Source organism: Vanessa cardui, chromosome 4 (assembly GCF_905220365.1).
Source record: "Vanessa cardui chromosome 4, ilVanCard2.1, whole genome shotgun sequence".
Classification (NCBI taxonomy): domain Eukaryota; kingdom Metazoa; phylum Arthropoda; class Insecta; order Lepidoptera; family Nymphalidae; genus Vanessa; species Vanessa cardui.
This window is the reverse complement of record NC_061126.1, coordinates 6,259,107-6,277,674: the sequence shown is the minus strand read 5'-3', so window position 1 is coordinate 6,277,674 and position 18,568 is coordinate 6,259,107. Positions and strand designations below refer to the sequence as shown.

The 18,568-nt window shown below is 32.7% G+C and overlaps 3 protein-coding genes across 6 annotated transcripts in view; 2 read left to right on the top strand and 1 right to left on the bottom strand.

Moving 5' to 3' along the window:
• The window catches only part of LOC124544054 (neurogenic protein mastermind-like), a 31,365-nt gene extending 30,522 nt beyond the window's left edge, over positions 1 to 843 (bottom strand). For all 4 annotated transcript variants that reach the window (XM_047122452.1, XM_047122453.1, XM_047122454.1 and 1 more), the window contains exon 1: positions 193 to 843. In XM_047122452.1, coding sequence (XP_046978408.1) covers positions 193 to 257 — 65 coding nt within the window. In that variant the 5' untranslated portion in view covers positions 258 to 843. The remainder of the gene's footprint in view (positions 1 to 192) is intronic.
• Positions 844 to 3,363: 2,520 nt separating this feature from the next.
• LOC124544194 (heat shock protein 75 kDa, mitochondrial) lies at positions 3,364 to 8,530 on the top strand. Its single transcript, XM_047122654.1, has 13 exons — positions 3,364 to 3,674; positions 3,760 to 3,908; positions 3,984 to 4,145; positions 4,234 to 4,469; positions 4,553 to 4,662; positions 4,744 to 4,817; positions 4,905 to 5,181; positions 6,733 to 6,802; positions 6,889 to 7,036; positions 7,322 to 7,449; positions 7,567 to 7,754; positions 7,837 to 8,068; positions 8,245 to 8,530. Exons 1-13 carry the CDS (start codon positions 3,557 to 3,559, stop codon positions 8,417 to 8,419), a joined length of 2,067 nt encoding a protein of 688 aa, XP_046978610.1. The 5' UTR covers positions 3,364 to 3,556; the 3' UTR covers positions 8,420 to 8,530.
• Positions 8,531 to 11,616: 3,086 nt separating this feature from the next.
• Positions 11,617 to 17,987, top strand: LOC124544252 (neurotactin). Its single transcript, XM_047122725.1, has 7 exons — positions 11,617 to 11,848; positions 12,000 to 12,342; positions 12,597 to 12,735; positions 14,482 to 14,651; positions 14,743 to 14,815; positions 15,035 to 15,185; positions 15,598 to 17,987. The coding sequence occupies exons 2-7, from the start codon at positions 12,067 to 12,069 to the stop codon at positions 17,033 to 17,035; spliced, it is 2,247 nt and encodes a 748-aa protein (XP_046978681.1). The 5' UTR covers positions 11,617 to 11,848; positions 12,000 to 12,066; the 3' UTR covers positions 17,036 to 17,987.
• Positions 17,988 to 18,568: the final 581 nt, after the last annotated feature.

Genomic DNA, 18,568 nt, shown 5'->3' with positions numbered 1-18,568 from the left:
TAAATTTATAAGCAATTACAAAGACTTGAGCCATATAAACACACTTAATGAAGTAACATTGAGATTATATAAAATAGGATACATCTAATGCAGGGTGTTACAAGTACCTATTCATCTTACATTTATAATTATAGAGTAAAAGTATGTTTGAATTATCAATAAAGAGAATTTGTTTACTAAAAATTAGCTTACCTTAGTCGGTCAACAACAGCTTGACGTTTAGGTGGAAGGATCATTTCTTCCATTGGCTGCAGCATATTAGGTGGATGCTGGGCGGGCGAGGCGCCGGGCAGCAAGCCACCCGCGCCACCGCCTCCCACCAGATGCTCCACGGTGGTGACTGCTTGGCACTTTACCTTTGCCCCCTCATACTCTATTTCTTCTCAGAACCAAAATCCACTAAGTACTACAACGTAGTTGCGATAACACTATTAAAAAATAGCAATTCGTCCTGAATACACTAAGTACATTTTTCATATTGACACTTGAGTCTGAAGCACTTAATTATTTCAATTTATTTTAAACACGCCACAAACTAGAGCATATTTCTTAAAACATCTAACAAAAGTCGTAGATTGATAGTAATAGTCATAAAACAAATGTAGAATAAAACAAGTTATGAAGTCAGGGCCCAATCATCCACAGAAAAAAATATTTTGATTCGTGACACTGAATAATAAAATGGTGTAAAGTTGATAATAAAGAAGAGTTACGGATTTTTTTATTTGATAATAGTTTAGATAATACTGGTTTATTTTAAAAACATTTCAAAAGTTCAGTTTTGTAATCTAACTACGAACACACAACACCAGTAAGTTCTCAAACATCAACTGACTGACGGCGACGCTTGCTCTACTAAGTTGCTTGCTTGTTATTTTTTTAGAGACGCCATATCTGAATACTAACCTTTTTGCTCTGTACTTAATTTTATTTATATGACAAGAAATTAATTCATATTGTTGTCATTCATTTAAGCCTGGTATTTTTTCAAACATTTTTGTTTAGATTTATAAATCATATATTTTTACTAATATTATACATATTATTTATTTCCAGTCACTAATAAGAAATAAACGTCTTCAAAAATCTTATACGAACTGTAAATTTTTTATTATTGTATACCTATTACTAGAAAAAGTTACCCCTGCATTTATATATTTTACTGTTAAATTAAGTAAAGTATTTATTAAAAAAAAACTCATATAAAATTAAAAAAAAAAACAAAGGATGAATTTTTATTAAACTTTGCATTAATAGAAGCAGCAATTAGCGAGAGATTTGCGTTTATCATTTAAAAATATATTATTCAATGTAAATACCGTCATAGACGGTTTTTTTTGATGGTATAGGTTGGCGGACGAGCATATGGGCCACCTGATGGTAAGTGGTCACCATGACCCATAGACAATGACGCTGTAAGAAATATTAACTATTCCTTACTTCGTCAATGTGCCACCAACCTTGGGAACTAAGATGTTATGTCCCTTGTGCCTGTAGTTACACTGGCTCAATCACCCTTCAAACCGGAACACAACAATACTGAGTACTGTTATTTGGCGGAAGAATAAATGATGAGTGGGTGGTACCTACAGAATAACAGAAAATTCTGCGAAAAATGTAGTAAAGTATGGATTAGCTAAAAATAGTATGGATTATTTTTAAAGCCACCTCCTTTAATCAACTACTCAAACTTATAAAAGATGTATATTATGTATAGTGCTTGCAAATTATATCAGATAGCGCGCGCTTCCTCGGTTTTCTGTTACACATTTTATTCCATTTTCAGTCAGTGCGTCGGTCGGGAACTCCCTTGGTGACCAGTCATTTATACGCCTGACCTGACCTGACGTAGACCCATCCAATTATACGCCTGTAGCCATGACCTCCTTTTTTCTCCAAGGTAATGGAGTAAATTCTAAGCTGCCAGCTCCTGCGGTACGAAGAGAAGTACGAGCTGATTAAAGACCACAATGCGGTTTCTATCAGGGTCGTTCAGCCGATGATCTTCTAGTTTACCTTAGTCACAGACAGGCGAGATCAAGGGGGAGGCATTGGCAGCCACTCAGCCAGTGTGGACTGTGCCTTCGATCGTGTATGGCACAAAGCGCTTCTTTCGAAGCTCCCTTCCTACGGGCTACCGTAGGAAATAGTGCAATTAGTTCATTAGCTTTTTGGCAAATCGGGGCGTTAAAGTCGTTATGTATGGTGCATACTCTGATATAAAATTCGTCCACAACGGTGCGTTCTATCACCCAATCTGTTTCTTATGCATATCAATGATTTGTTGCAAATTATTAACATTAACTGCTATGCAGATGACAGTAGCGTAGACACCTCATACACCGGCCGTGCTAATATTTCTCGGGAAAACGTCGAAGAAAACCGCGGAATAAACTTGTGAATCGAGTCTCAATCAAAAAATCGAGTCATCATTTGTAGTTCGTGAATTAACCGCTTTAAAATTATCATTAGACGTACCTCTAAGGTTTCAGAACATTCCGATAGCTGCCACAGTAGTATCGGAATACTTGGCGTGGATATTACGAACCTCGTTCAGTTCCGCGGCCAATTGGAACGCAAAGCCAAATTTTATTTATCGACGATCAAGCCCATTCCGACCTGCTTGAAACTTTGGCTTTACGTATAGATGTTGGCTCACTCTGCACGTTTTACAGAATTTTTCACGACGAATATTCCGAGTAATTGTTCGGATTAATCCCGGCTGCGGAATTTCATTTTCATGATATCCGAAAATCCACAACAACGCAATTTTTTTTAATAAGACATTTTCTACCTCGCAAAACCACTCTGTGGAACCAGCTTTCGCCGACGGTTTTTCTGAACCGATATGACTTCAGAACCTTAAAAAAAGAGCCTATTCCTACCTTAAGAGCTTCTCCCCGGTGTTACAGATGTCCATGGGCCGTGGTAATCACTTTCCATCAGGTGAGCCTCTTGCTCGTTGGCCCCTCTAACCTAAAAAAGTCATCGGTTGCCTTTTAAATAAATTTGTATAAATTATATAAAATATTAATCTAGTTATGCTTATTTTAAAATTAAATCTGTTGCTTTTTATATCTGGAGCTCGAAACCCCGAAATGAAATCCTAGCTATGGCCCTGACCCTCATTATATAATTTAACAAACTTATTAAGAATTCAATATTATCGATATATTCCTTTGATTCTAAAGGCTTTAGTATTCTTACTAAATATTATAGTTTTAGATGAAACATACGAAAACTATGTATGTTATACAACATTGCATTTGTGGTGCATATTTTCCAAAAGGAAGATATATAAGAATAATTGTATATACAGATAAGTGGCTACACCCTGAATGTCAAGTCAATTGTCATTTGGCTCGATAGTCATTTGTCAATTTTACAACCTAGAAATAAAAAATAATCGTTGAATTCTTCAGCCATTCCTAGATAGTTTTTTCTTAATAAACTTAAGCATCCAGGGACTATAAAGAGTCTAAAGAAAACATAATAATACTGAAAACCGTTATCTTAAAGCAACTTAGTCAACAATTCCAATTTATTTTTTATTATAATGTCAGCCCTCCGTGCAAGACTATGTTCTACAGTGTTCGCTAGAAGATTGCTCTATAATACAAAAAATAATTCAAAAAGAATCATATATGACAAGCCTTTGTCTGTATATAACAATGGTATGTTTCATAATATATATTATATTACAATTATAGCAAAGAATTTTATGTACATAAATAACAACTGCTTAATTCTAAATTACAGATAAATTAACATTTATTTCATGCTACAGTACTGTTTCGGATCATCAACCAGCCGAAACAGTTAAAGGCAATGCAGAAAGGAAAGAATTTCAGGCAGAAACCAGAATGCTTTTAGATATTGTAGCTCGATCTCTTTATTCAGATAAAGAAGTAAGTAAATTGAAAAATTAAAACATTTATAAACCTTGTTTAATAGAATATAATATATTATAATGATTATTTTAGGTATTCATTAGAGAGTTAATATCCAATGCTAGTGATGCCTTGGAAAAATTTCGCTACTTAAGTGTGAGCTCAACACCAGAATCACCTAAATTAGAACAAGTCGATAGACCCTTAAATATCCAGCTAAGCACAGATAAACAGAATAGAACACTGACATTTCAGGTAAATAATTTTAAATACTAAAATATATTTCTGAATATTGAACTCAATATGATTATATAATGAAGTTTATTTTATTCATTTCTAATAGGATTCTGGTATAGGTATGACAAAAGAAGAAATGATACAAAATTTAGGAACAATAGCACGATCAGGCTCAAAATCATTCATAGAAGAAATTAAAAAACAAGGGGCTGAAGAAGCCAGTTCTATAATTGGACAATTTGGTGTAGGATTTTATTCAGCATTTATGGTTGCTGACAAAATTGAGGTCTTTACAAGAAGTAGCATTGAGGGATCCCAAGGATACAAATGGAGCTCTGATGGGTTAGTAAGTCATGTTGAATTAAGAGGCTTTTAAAGTTATTTAAGTTTATTACATAAATAAAATGTCTATAATTTTATTCAAGGTCTGGTTCATATGAAATTCAAGAAGTAGATGGAGTTCCAATTGGTACTAAAATAATTGTGTACTTGAAGACTGATTGCAGGGAATTTGCAGATGATACTACTGTGAAAAGTTTGTAATTATTTCATTAAAACTATTCCTTCAATATAAGTTTAACTAAAATAATGCAAAAAATATTTTTTCACTTTACAGATATTATAATGAAATATAGCAATTTTATTGGTAGCCCTATACTTCTGAATGATGAGCAAATAAATTCTATTAAGGTATGAATTACAAAATATATATGAGTTATAGAAAATTTGATCTTTTTACTTTTTTTTGAAGTTTTTTACTATGGATATTTCTTACAGCCACTTTGGTTGATGGAGCCCAAAGAAGTAACACAAGAGCAACATATTGAGTTTTATAGGTTTATCAGCAACTCCTATGACAAACCCCGTTTTACCCTTCATTATAAGACAGATGCACCCCTTAGTATAAGATCTATATTATATGTGCCAGAAGGCAAACCAGGCCTGTTTGAATTATCAAGAGATTCAGATGTTGGAGTTGCTCTGTACTCAAGGAAAATCCTGATTAAAAATAAGGCCGAAAATATCTTGCCTAAATGGTTAAGATTTGTAAAAGGTTAGATATATTTTGAATCTCACAATGTACATATTCTTACTTTAATATTACTTACATATGTTAGATAATTCTTTAAAATTATGTAATTATCCTCCTGACGCCTAAGCATTTACTAAGTTCACTTGCAACAAGGGCCGAATGTACTTTACATAGCAATAAACTGTTTTTGTTACAAAGGCCGAGACCTTGTCAGTTGAATAAAACATAAATTAGGGGTTCTCCCGAGTTTTCACTAAAACAAATGTTTCTTAACATTATTTGACGAAGACATTGAGCTTACATTTGTTTAGATATTTTTTGTCTTTTATAAAGGACTTCAGGTCATTAAGGCATAAGTAGGTTAATTGTATAAATAAAACAAATGATTACATTTATTCATATAATTTAATGTAACTTCACAAATGAAGTACCAAACATAAATATATTTATTTATTTTTATCAATATAATACAAAAAAGGTTACAAGACTACCCAATCAACATATGTCAATCTTCAAATGTGTACGACATTTGAAGAAAATCAAAATTCCTTGGTAAACCAAAATATCACATCATCAGTGGTGACATCAAGATCATATACTTCAATGAGTTCCGTAACTGAAAGTAGCACAGCCAGCACGCCGTCTGCCCCAACCTCGACAACTAGTAGTGCTCCCGAGGATACTAGAACCGCTTCGACCTCTTGACAAATTGCTATCAACGCTGTCTCAACTGTCGCTCATGCTTCATCTGCTGATGATCGGGATTCATTGCTAGAAGCCTCAGCGAAATTTTTATCCTCACTCGCGTTTTCAAACTCGGAGTTATTCAATAATTCCGTGATTCGTAACGCTGAAAATAATATTACGCTACTTTTGGTATGAACGCCGAATGTGATATACATACGCTCAATTCCATATATTTATACTATGAATAACGAACGAAGTGCCTTTCTATAGGTTTAATTTATTTACGACGGTTTATTTAATATATTATTTTTGTATTTCTCCCCAAAAGTACGCAAATTCCAAAGAATATTTACAAATTTTAAATTATGTAAAAAAAATCATTAAAACAAGTGAATTTAATAAAAATATTTTAAGTTTTACTAACCCTGTCGGTGGCGTGCCGTCATCTTCCTGAACTCCTGAGCACGCTTCGCAAGAATGGCCGCCACTAGGTTTGATATTTCTATCGAATTCCATGGACAAACTATCGCCATTGCTTAAATTTCATTGGCTACAAGCAATCACTTGACCAATACTTTTTTAGCGGGTGAATACAAACAATCGGGAATTAATGCTACATAAAGGACGGTCGTCCGATGTCGAAATAAGAAGTTCAAAAATATTCGGCGTTTAGAGTACGATTTATTTAGCACTTTGTAAAGTACGCGAGGTGTCAGGAGGTTATAGTACTTTAAAATAAATCAGTAACCTAGCCATGGGGGATTAAAAAGTAATAATATTAACTTATGATCATTAAGTCCTTTTGTGGATTTAGTCTCCAAACTATAATCACATGCTATAAAAGGTATAAGTGAGACCAATTCTATGATATTTATTTTATTTTAGGTGTTGTTGATTCTGAAGATATTCCTCTCAATCTTAGTAGAGAATTGTTGCAAAATAGTGCATTGATTGCGTATGTATCTTTTATTTAAATTTATTTATTATTACATTATTTTCATGTATGTATTTGAGAATATTAATAGTCATTATTATTTATAGGAAATTACGCCATGTGTTAACAAATAGATTTCTCAAATTCATGGTTGAAACAGCCAACAAAGACCCAGTAGGATATGATGCATTTTATAAAGATTACTCACTGTTCTTTAAAGAAGGAATTGTCACTGGTCAAAGTCCTTTAGAAAAGGTTGGTTATAAAAATCAGTCATCAGTTATTAAAGTTATTAATTTCGGGATATTTAGCATGTTTTTTATTTTTATTCGGTGGAGCTCGATATTTCGACATTATCTACGAATGACTTGTTCACGAGTCTCGTGAAAATAAAAAACATGGTAAATACCCGAAATTAATAACTTTAATAATAATAATAACCATGTTAATTTAATATCAGTCATTGGTTATTTTTGGTTTATATCTTCTTAACTTTTTTGATTGTTATTAACCATGGTTTTATATGATTTTTTATTACAGGAAGAAATAGCTAAATTACTTCGTTTTGAATCTTCTAAATTGGAAAGTGGATCTAAAACTTCTTTAGCAGATTACAATTCACGTCAAAGTAATGATCAAAGGAGTATATACTATTTAGCAGCTCCCAGGTGAGATAAACACTTTTATTCACAAACTATATTAATAAATTCTCGTGAATAAAATGGCTTTAAATTAAATTGTGATAATTTAATTAATACATTTGTAAAAAAAATCTAATATTTCAGTCGTGAATTAGCTCAATCATCACCCTACTATGAATCCCTGAAGAAACGTGATGTCGAAGTTTTATTCTGTTACGAAATGTACGATGAACTAGTTTTATTGGAACTAAAAGAGTTTGGTGGTAGACAACTAATTTCAGTGGAAAACGACATGCAAAAGGATCCTGCCGATAAATCAGACAGTATAATTGGTTGGTAACAATTTATTTTATAACTGTTTATTGTTGATTTTTATAATTATAGGTATATGACGTTTATGCCTTTAAATTACAGGGATTGATGATTTACAACAAAGTCAAGTCAGTGAAATTATAACATTCCTTAAATCAAATTTATCTGGTAAGGTATTTGAAGTACGTACAACGCAAAAATTAGATTCGCACCCTTGTGTAATTATTGTTCCGGAAATGGCGGCGGCGAGACATTTTATTCGAACTCAGGCACAGAACCTTAGCGAGGAAAACAGGTTTGCCTTGTTAAGGCCACAGTTAGAAATAAACGCTAAGTAAGTATCCCAGGATCAGAGTTTCTTATGAGTTAATATTTGAAAATTATGAACAATTCATATAATCTTTGTTAATTAACTTGAGGGTAAAAATGAACCAAACAATTACTGACTACTAATTATAAATATTAACGTTATTATTTCATTATGTTTTTAAATTTTTTTACATTTTACAGGCACCCCATCATCAAAAAACTACACAAGCTTATAAACAGCGACAAAGATCTGGCAAATATGGTGGCCCAGCAGCTGTTTGCTAATGCGATGGTGACGGCTGGCTTACTTATGGATGCTAGAAATTTAATTACAAATATTAATGATCTTTTAGTAAAAGCTTTAGAAAAACACTAAATTTAAAAATAATATATTATATTAAATTGATGTTATAATGTTGATGTTTTATCACTATTCCAACCTAATATTTATCTCTTTACATTATAATCAATTTATCAGCTGTTTCTTGCGAGTCAGTTTTCATGCCTTATCCCAGTAACCTGCTAGTGATTTAATTCCTTTTCGAAGCTATAGGGTAAGAAAATGTATAGTAATTTGGGCTTTTTTTTTTTGTTGACGCAGGGTAAAAGTAATTTGGGCTTAAGTACTCCACAAGGCTACTAAGATATGTTGGAAGCAAAGAGCGAAGATAAGTCATTGTTAACTAAATAGGCTATTTGACTGGTTTTTAAAATCCATTTTATATTATATAGTAGAAGTTAATGAACCCAGTAACAGTTGATTTTTTCATTTCTAGTGCATATTTGCCGAAATTTATTAGATTAAAAATTCCTTATTTAAATAGCTCGTAAAAACGCTACTTGGACAATATAGCGCTGCAATGGGTTGGTGACGTCACTTTCTTGTATTTTAATCTGTGCTACATATAGTAGAAAAGCCAGGTTTACAAGAAAGTAACTTCATCATAAGCCCGGCCAATCAGGAGCGTTTTGAGTCACGTGACAAACGTCTGAAAAAGTGCATTTTTATTGACGGATTTTTGAATAATTTAATTATTATTTCAACTTTCGTTAGTAAATAACCATTAAACTCATAATATACACTGATTACAATAATTTACAATTTATTTTTCGCATTGTCTAATAACCTATTGACTTTAGTTATATTAAACGCCGAATTCATGTTTACTCTAAATCGGGTCAAGTAAATATTACCCATTATTGCACGACTAAAAGTAAAATTATATGCTATAATTCAAATACTTAATTAAGACTTAACTTCCAATAATTGTCGTGCTTTGGGTCACGGTCGTAGCTAGGATTTCATTTTTTTTTTCGAGTCCCGAAATAAAAAGTACCAGGTTTATTTTAAAATGAGCATAAATATATCAAAATTTTATTTAATTAATAGAAATTTATTTAAAAGACACCCGACGACTTTTTTAGTTTATAAAAAAACAAACGAGCAGGAGGCTCACCAGGGAGCTTGCAGGTGCGTTGCCGGCCTTTAAGGAAGGAGTACGTTTTTTTTAAGGTCCGAAGTCGTATTGGTTCGGAAAAACTGCCGGTGAAAGCTGGTTCCACGGAATGGTTGTGCGAGGTAGAAAATATCTTGATGGCGCACAGTGATCCAACATCTCTACGCAAAACGAAAGGATCAAGCTGGTTGAAAAGGGCTTGATCGTCGATAATTCGAGCCGCTCTGCATTGGATACGCTCAAATGGAAGGAGTTGGTACTGAGGAGCAACCACAGAAGGATGAGAGCAGTATTCCATGTGGGGCAGAATTTGCGCCTTGTATATCTTAAGCGATGGGCTGACGTGAAATACTGTCTTGCCTTGCTGAACACATCGAGATTTTTTATGCCAATTTGGCTTTGCGTTTCAATTGATTGTGGAACTGAACGAGGCTCGAAATATCCACGTCAAGTATTCCGATACTAGCTGTGGCGCCTATCGGAATGTTCTGTAATCGTAGAGATACGACAAAACTTAATTTTGTAGCGGTTAACGCTCAAATTTGCCTTAGTTAGTAATTTGGAGTTGAAGTGAAATTTTAGCCCGCCAAGTCAAAGGCAAGTTTAATAATCCAAGACTTAGTTTAATGAAGACACGATTTCAGACTCAATTTGTTCCGGGTTTTCCAGAGAAATATTAGCCCGCCCTGTGTATGAGGTATCTACGGTGCTCTTGTCTGCATAGCAGTCAAAGTTAGAGATTTGTAACAAGTCATCGATATGCAGAAAAAACAGATTGGGTGATAGAACGCAGCCTTGTGGAACACCAGCATTGACGAATTTTATATCCAAGCATGCACCATAGATAACGACTTTAATGCTCCGATCTGCCAAAAAGCTGGTGATCCAATTGCACAATTTCCCGGGAATAGGATGGCAGCTTCGAAATATGTTCTTTGTGCCATACACAATCGAGGGCCTTCGCTATGTCCAAACTGGCCGCCAATGCCTCAGATGCCTAGAAGATCACCGCCTGAACAACACCAATGGTACTGCAGAAGCTGGCAGTTTATAATTGAAACCACTTGGAGAACAAGAAGGAACAAGGATGGCTATAGGCCTATAATTGGAGAGGTCTGAGCGATTACCCTATTTAGAGAACGGATGCACCTAAGCTGTCTTCCATAAAATATATACAGAATGTATCAGCAATTTTACAATCAGTCTTACCCAATTCAAAATTTTATGGTACTCTATAAAAGGTTCATCCTCTTTAGTACCTAAAACTACTAACATGACATTATGACATAAAAAAATAGTATCATAATAAAATGTAAGCTGTATGATTATTATCATGCCTCCGTGCGTAAAATAATTCATTTTGTTTAGATTTATTGTCTTATCTAGACTAAAGGCTAGACGGCTTTGCTTTGAACCCCTAAACTCTCCCCCAGCCTATGGCATGCTTTGGGTAATTGGGTGGTAGAGTGACTATCAAATAACATGACATCTTGAAATTTCCAGTTAATATTTGTGGCGTATTGGCGATGTAAAAGAATTATTGGAATTACTTGAAGCGTTAATGTTTACATCAATGGGCTTATTTAATTATATTATTTACTATATAAAAACCTTCCACAAATAAAATGAATAAAAAAAAGTTTAAAAGTGTAAAAAGGTAAGGAGAAGTACCTCTACCTCATTTTTTATTTTAATTAATTTGAATGTCTTAAGTTGATGGGAGATAGATTTATTAATATATATATTTTGTTGAAAGAGTAACCAAATATACAAAAATTTAAGAAACTGTATAGTTGATGCTCAATCAAGGATTCGTTATTTTTTTTTAATTTAAACTTGAATTGTTGAAATAGTTTAAAAAAGAAACAAAAGATTTAAGTTACCCTGGCAAATTAATAATCTTAATTTGCCTGGGTAACTTAAATCTTTTATACATAGACATACAAGACATTAAATAAAGGGAGACACAGAATCCATATCACAAAAAAAAAACTTCTTTTTACCTCTAAATCTGTTATTGTATATAATGTAAAACTAGATTTTTTTAATAAAAAATACGTTAAATCTAGAATTAAATTTTATATATAAAAAATTTCGTGTCATTTTAAAGAGTTAGTTGCAAAATATGCAAGTAAAAGAAAATTTATTTTTTCATTTTGCACGGCAAATAGCAATACTGAACTCGATTTTAATCGACCGAAGCGGCGGCGAATTTGTGATTGGCATTTGGCGTAGTCTGTCTGTATTCTGTAACGGTAGAATGGATTGTTATAGTATTAAACATTACAGTATACAATAAACTCTATCAAATAATTGTGACAAAAACTGATGTTAAGTTATTAACTAATGTAAGTGGGCAATTTTGATAACCTTTTGCTCATTTCCTGCTAATGTACACTTATAGCAAACTTTCCATGAATATTAAATTCATTATGCATCTTACAATTGTTGTATGATAATAAAATAATAATAATAAAAATACTTTCTTTTATATTATAGTCTCTAACTATCAAAACAAAGGAGTTAGCGTTTTCAATGTAAAGCGTGTGTAATACAAAAAGTAACCATGAGTGCAACCGATATAAATAAAGCTGACGAAGAAGAGACTAAAACGTTAGATAAGCAACAAATTGAAGCCGAAGAGAAAGAAGTGATGCTGAAAACGGAAAACGAAACAACGGAAGACGATGTAGAGCTACGACACGACGACGGCCCTGTTAAAGCGGCACTCTCGGGGGATATTACTGAACAGGGCCGTGAAGTTAAACCGAAATTCATACCAATTGGCGCTATTAAAATGCCTGGCTTTTTCACGAGGAATTCAGATAGAGAAAAATCAAAGGTAAAATTATTTGTAAACTATTATTAACTCGTTAATACATTTGCTGATTTTCTTTGTGAGTGTGCACAAGTTGACGTAAATCGAACTCATCTGGTAGACTTAAATACAAATGACTATAATAAAAGTACTTAACAATTTGACAAACATAATCATTCTATACAAAATTATATTATTTTAACATACTAACTGGTAAAAACAATTGGTAGGAGTAAATGTGAAATAAATAAGCAATTGATATTATTTTTTATCTCCAGGAAGAGGAAGCTATTGAGAAAGAAACTGATAATGATAAAAATCAGGAAAAGTGTGATGAAGACAAGTCTAAACAGCGCTTTCAGTTTTTACAAACTTGCCCATTTACAAAATTCTTGCAGCAGACTCCAAAGGAAAATGGTTTGTGAATAATTATTAAATTTACAAATTTTTAGTCAAATTTGTTATAAATTAACACGTTGACAGTCCCTGCATCACATATGATACAAATTTATCTTTCACCATACGTCCTTGCATCACATCTGATGCAAGTAGGCGTACAGACTCTACACCGTTAATTGGCGAGGACGTCTGAGTTAGGGAAATAAATATTATTAGGACGTCTAGAATAGATATTAAGAAAAGTAAAACACCAATGAACCAACACATTTTTTTTACTGAATGAAAATATTGCTAGGACGGTTGGGAACTCATTTTTACTAACTATTTTATGCAACAATAGATCTGCGATGCTCAATTAATTATGATTAACGTTTATAATTATTTTTATGCAACTACCGCAAGAAAACTAAAACAATTAGTTATATGAATACCCTCATTTTTTGCTTCGACGTTCCCTGCATCATATGTTATACAGTAAAGTTAAGGACGAGACGTCCTTGTATCACATGTGATACATGCTGAAAATAACTGTAATATTACAGTGACGGAGATTTCAAGTTTATATTTATTAAATGTGAAGTATTTCCAACTACCTTTAATAAAAAAAACCGCAGGACGCCACGTGAAGGTTGTTGGATTTGGCCTGGACAGTCAACATGTTAATTATATCATTCAAATTTTGCTTTAAATGAAATCTTCAATTTACTCCAATATTTTATATTGAATCTTATTTCTGGTATTGAACATAATAAAAAAAACTTCAGTGGCAAAAATGTCATTCCCAAGGTACACTTTACTTCAAGCAAAGTTAATTTTTAAGTACAACATTACCACCATTTAAAACCTTGACACATTTTCCATCCAACACAATAGATTTTATGTGTTAGTGTACACAATAATTGAAATAAAATACTTGGTGTTAGGCCCTTTTACAAGGCCGTCTTTGTAAGTACCACCAACAAATAAAACAATTTACTACAAGATAGCAATATTTGTCTAGCTATGTTCCAAAATAAGCTAGTGAGCTAAGCACAAGAAATATACCATCTTATTGACTGGCACCTTACAGTGCTAATGCTACAAGTAATCCTCAAGTAACTGTACTTTTACACAATACATTGTTTTTTTATTACTTTGTGTATATCTTGCAGGCAAATAGCTTAATCAGCAATCCAATTAACCATTTACCTAATTGCCTAACCACTTTACTAAATGATGCCTTCAATCAGCACCCTGAATAACACTCACAAAAATTTATTTATTGCTCATAAAATAGGGAAAGTTGTTTAAGGCTCTCCTCTCTTTAAAATTATTGTAATTGTAACCTTAAAATTAAGATGTCTATCAACAATATTGACACTAAGTAGCTTTCAGTGCTACATTATGTGTATTTGCTACATAATGTACATTCAATTTCCCCTTGCGTATCAATGCACAGGCATTATGTGCCATAGGAAGAGGATGTTGAACCCGGTGCTGAGTGTTCATATCATTTAAAGACAGTACAAAAATATAAGTAGCCAATAAAAATAAAATGTTAAAATCTAGGCTTATAATCAATGCATCACCAATCAATACATACAAGTTGCAATACTTCTAGATACTGAAAATGGCGAAATAGAGCCAAACTATCGAAATTCATCCAACTATCGAAACATCTTCATCAAATATAAACAAAATCTATGTTTAGATTTATTGTACACTAAAATAATTGCAATCCACAGATCCATAATGAATTCTTTATAAAACTCAAAATGATTTCAGATGGTGATTCTATTGGAGCAAAGAAAGGTTTTGGATTATTCAATGTTAGATATCCTAAATTATTTCAAAAACATTCTGCTACGGAGGCAGCACTTGCATCAATGGAAACTTTAGAAGATAAACTTGACACTCCAAATGATGGAATGGAAAATGTAAAATTGGATGTGACTGTTAGTAGTAATTCAATAATATCACCCACTAATATTGTTTTTAAATAGTTTCAATTAATATTAATTTTGAAATAATCTTATTCTACTTCAGGATGAGCAAGAGGGCAAAGTAGCAACAAGGCTTCCTCTAAAAGAAAGAATCCGACAGAAGAAGTTTATTATTGGTAAATATAATATTGATATTTCTTTCTTAAAGTAGTAATCATATCTTGTATAAATTAATTTTGAAATACAAGTAACAATGATTTCTTAGGTTCCAACATTTCATTTCATATTTTGTAGTAAAAATATTATTAATTTCCTTCTCTATTGAGCTCAAAATGGATATAATTACAAGATATATATTAAAGACAAATTATAATAGCTTAGTTGTACATTTTTAGATGACATAATGGTTTGTGGAGTAACTATATTAGTGTTACTCGCTGTTATTGTGGGGATAGTGATTGGAGCGCGTTCTGGACCGCCCACCGAGCGACCCCTCCGTCTTGGTCGATATATCACCACCCAAACCACATGCGGTTTGGTTGAAGGGTAAGTAATTTTTTTTATTTTTTAGTAAACTCATAAGAGCTCTTTTGATTTACATGTGTTGAGTTAAACATAAAATTACTAAAGGTATTAATTTCGGGATATTTACCAGGATTTTTATTCTTGTTCAATCTCGTGAACAAGACATTAATACCTTTAGTAATAAAAATACCCATGTTTGCACAAGTAGATTCAATCGAGTAGAACTGGCAAGAAGCTCAGTAATTACTGTTTCCATGTCTTGTTTATTAAGTTCAAAAAAATAAACAGTTGAAATCTTAATTGTACATACTACTATTTTCTCATTTATCTAACAAAAATTGTATTACAAACAATCATTATAATCTTAGTAGAGAGCCTCTCAGTACAACAAATCATTGAATATTTTTTACTTATTATTTTTTATTGTTTTTAGCATTCTGGACGATCAAGTCTACAATTTCTATAGCATACCATATGCAGTCCCTCCAATAGAAGATAAAAGATTTACATACGCACAACCATTGAACAATATTTCAATGTGTTGGAATGGTACATTGGAAGTTCATGAACCTGGTCCTCTTTGTTTGCAATTTTTGGAAAATGGAACGATTACTGGCGATGAAGATTGTTTAACTCTGGATGTCGTTACCCCTCACGTAAGATATGACAGTCCATTACCTGTTGTTGTATTAATTGGCGCTAACACATTAGCAGGTGGGATAAGTCCTGCTCAACCTTCAGCCATGTATGCAAGAACAAAAGAGGTTGTCTTTGTAAGACCCAATTTCAGACTGGGTCCATTTGGCTTTTTAGCCCTGGATATTTTGTCCAATTCTAAATACCCTCGTACATCTGGCAATTATGGTCTCAGTGATTTAATTGCAGCACTGCAATGGATAAAGTATAATATAAAACATTTTGGAGGTGATGCTGAATCTGTTACTCTGCTTGGGCATAGAGCTGGGGCAACATTAACTGCAGCCTTGACAACAGTTAATAAGGCTCAGAAGTTATATTCAAGAGTTTGGTTGTCTTCACCTTCCGTTATATTTCCCGGTGATAGTTTGGAGCAATCTCAAAAAGCAAATGAACCCTTTAAACAAATCAGCAAATGTAACGATGTGGATTGTTTACGTCGTATATCGCAGCTAGAAATTATGACAGCCACTCCTGATACATGGCTTGGAAGTGATATTAACTCTTTACCTGTCGCTGACGAACTAAAACGTTCCTGGCTAGTTCTTGACGGAGACTACTTAAGAACTCATGCATACGAAAGTTGGGATGCTCAAAAGGAAGCAAAAAATTCTGGCAAAAAGAAAGTGTTTAAGCCCATGGTTTTTGGAACCACGCAACATTCTGGCCACTCTGACGTACTACGAATGAAGTATATGAATTGGACAGCTGATATTGTAGAAAAAATGGTCAATGAAAGTTACATAGGCGAGAAAAATTTGACTAATGAAGTGTTTAAAATGTTTAATAAGTCATATGAAGGACTTGTAGAATTAATTTCTTCTATTCGTACATTATGCCCATTAATTAGCTTAGCTCGATTGCGCCTGGTCGTGCCAATGTATGTAGTGTTGGGTTCGGGCCCAGGTGGTGGCATAGCTGCTTCCGGAATGGCAGATATTAATTCTGATATTGAAGCTATTCTTGGTACTTTCGATTCGGAAATGCCAGAACAACGTCGTTTTATGGCAGCCATTCAACAATTATTTTATTATTATGTTTGGCATGGCCAACTACCAGGACCAGAAACTGGTTTGATTGCAATTGGACAGGACTTGCTAGCACACCATGGTCTGCCAGCGTGTGATTTACTCATACAAGAAGATGTTGTACCGAGACAAGCACACATTGACTAAGACATAATATCAGTTTTAATAGAAAGTTTTGCTGTCCCTTTTTGTGTGTTTATTTTATCGTATATTTAAAACAATCTCTTTTTTATTAACATTTATGTAAGTGTAGCTTTTTAGTACTTACAATGCACATGTTATAATATTTAGGTTATTAAATTGAATATCCTTATACTGATACAGCTGGTCTTCTAGAATAAGTATCTTATAATACTCATGTAAAAAAGATCTGGTCTAGTATATTTAAGTACAAATATTTTTAAATGTGTCTTAAATTCTTCACAAGGAATAATTCAAATAAACGAATAAGACTGATTTTCGAATCCCATCATACCAATGATCTCATGTAAACATTGAAACAGTCAGCTTATTTTATTAATAATTAATTTTTATACTGTTTAGCTTAATGTAAATCGTGTAGTTAGTTTTATTACTTTTATATACAAGTATTTTATAAACATTGTAAATTAATTCTATAAGATTCATTGATCATAATTTCTAATGAAAATAATTAAAATAAAAATTTAGACCCCACTTAAATGATAATTGTAGAATAAAATTTCTGAAATTGTCTCGTTTTCCAAAGAATCTTATCGATTTACTTAAAAGGCTGATGATCCAAAGAGTGATTTGTGAATAATATTTGTATTGATTTTTGAATAAACTAGCATTTCTACTATAATGTGTAATAGTGTGATAATTATTATTGACCGTGTCATTAATTCACATTGATCTTGCCAAATAGTAGGGCATTTTGCCATAGTTTTTTAGGTGTGTAATTTTAATTAGCAGCTTTAAAAATTAATATCGAATCTTTGTTATGATAGCAGGTAAATTAACCAGCAGATTGCATTTGACCAGCTGCACTTATTGTGTGTACTTCTTTATGTCATTAGGGTAGTTCTGTAGTCATTAAATTATGTTTAATATGTTATAATTTAATAAATGTATGACGCTATCCAAAATGTTTTATTTGTTTTTAATAATCAATCTGAATATCCCTAATAATATAAATGCAAAAATAACTGTTACCTCTTCATGCTTAAACCGCGGAACCGATTTAAATAAAATTTGATATATAGATAGTTTGAGCCTGAAGTTTTTTTTGCACGGAAAGCGTCTCACATGGTTGTAAAAAAAGGAGCGGATATAATAATTTCATATGGAATATAAACTCAATATTATCCTTAATAATGATTTATAATGTTTTAACAGTATGTAAGGACTCGATAAATTCTTCGAACTTGTAGTAGATAGTGCATCTATTAAAAAAGTGATAGCAAAAGCAGCTTTGTGTCTAACGCGACTAAGCTACTGAACAGATTTTGATAAATGGTATGGAGAAAATCGGGGCTGTGGGTTGGCGTGCTATTTTTATAATTTTGCATTTAACGGTTCAGTTAGTTTGAATGTAAACAGCGTCCGAGCAATAAAAACCAACTAAAATTTATTAACAGAACAGGTCTATAAGATTTATTGCTATGCTGTTTTAAACTAAAAAATAATATTTATATAATTTGTGTTCAGTAACTGTGATCT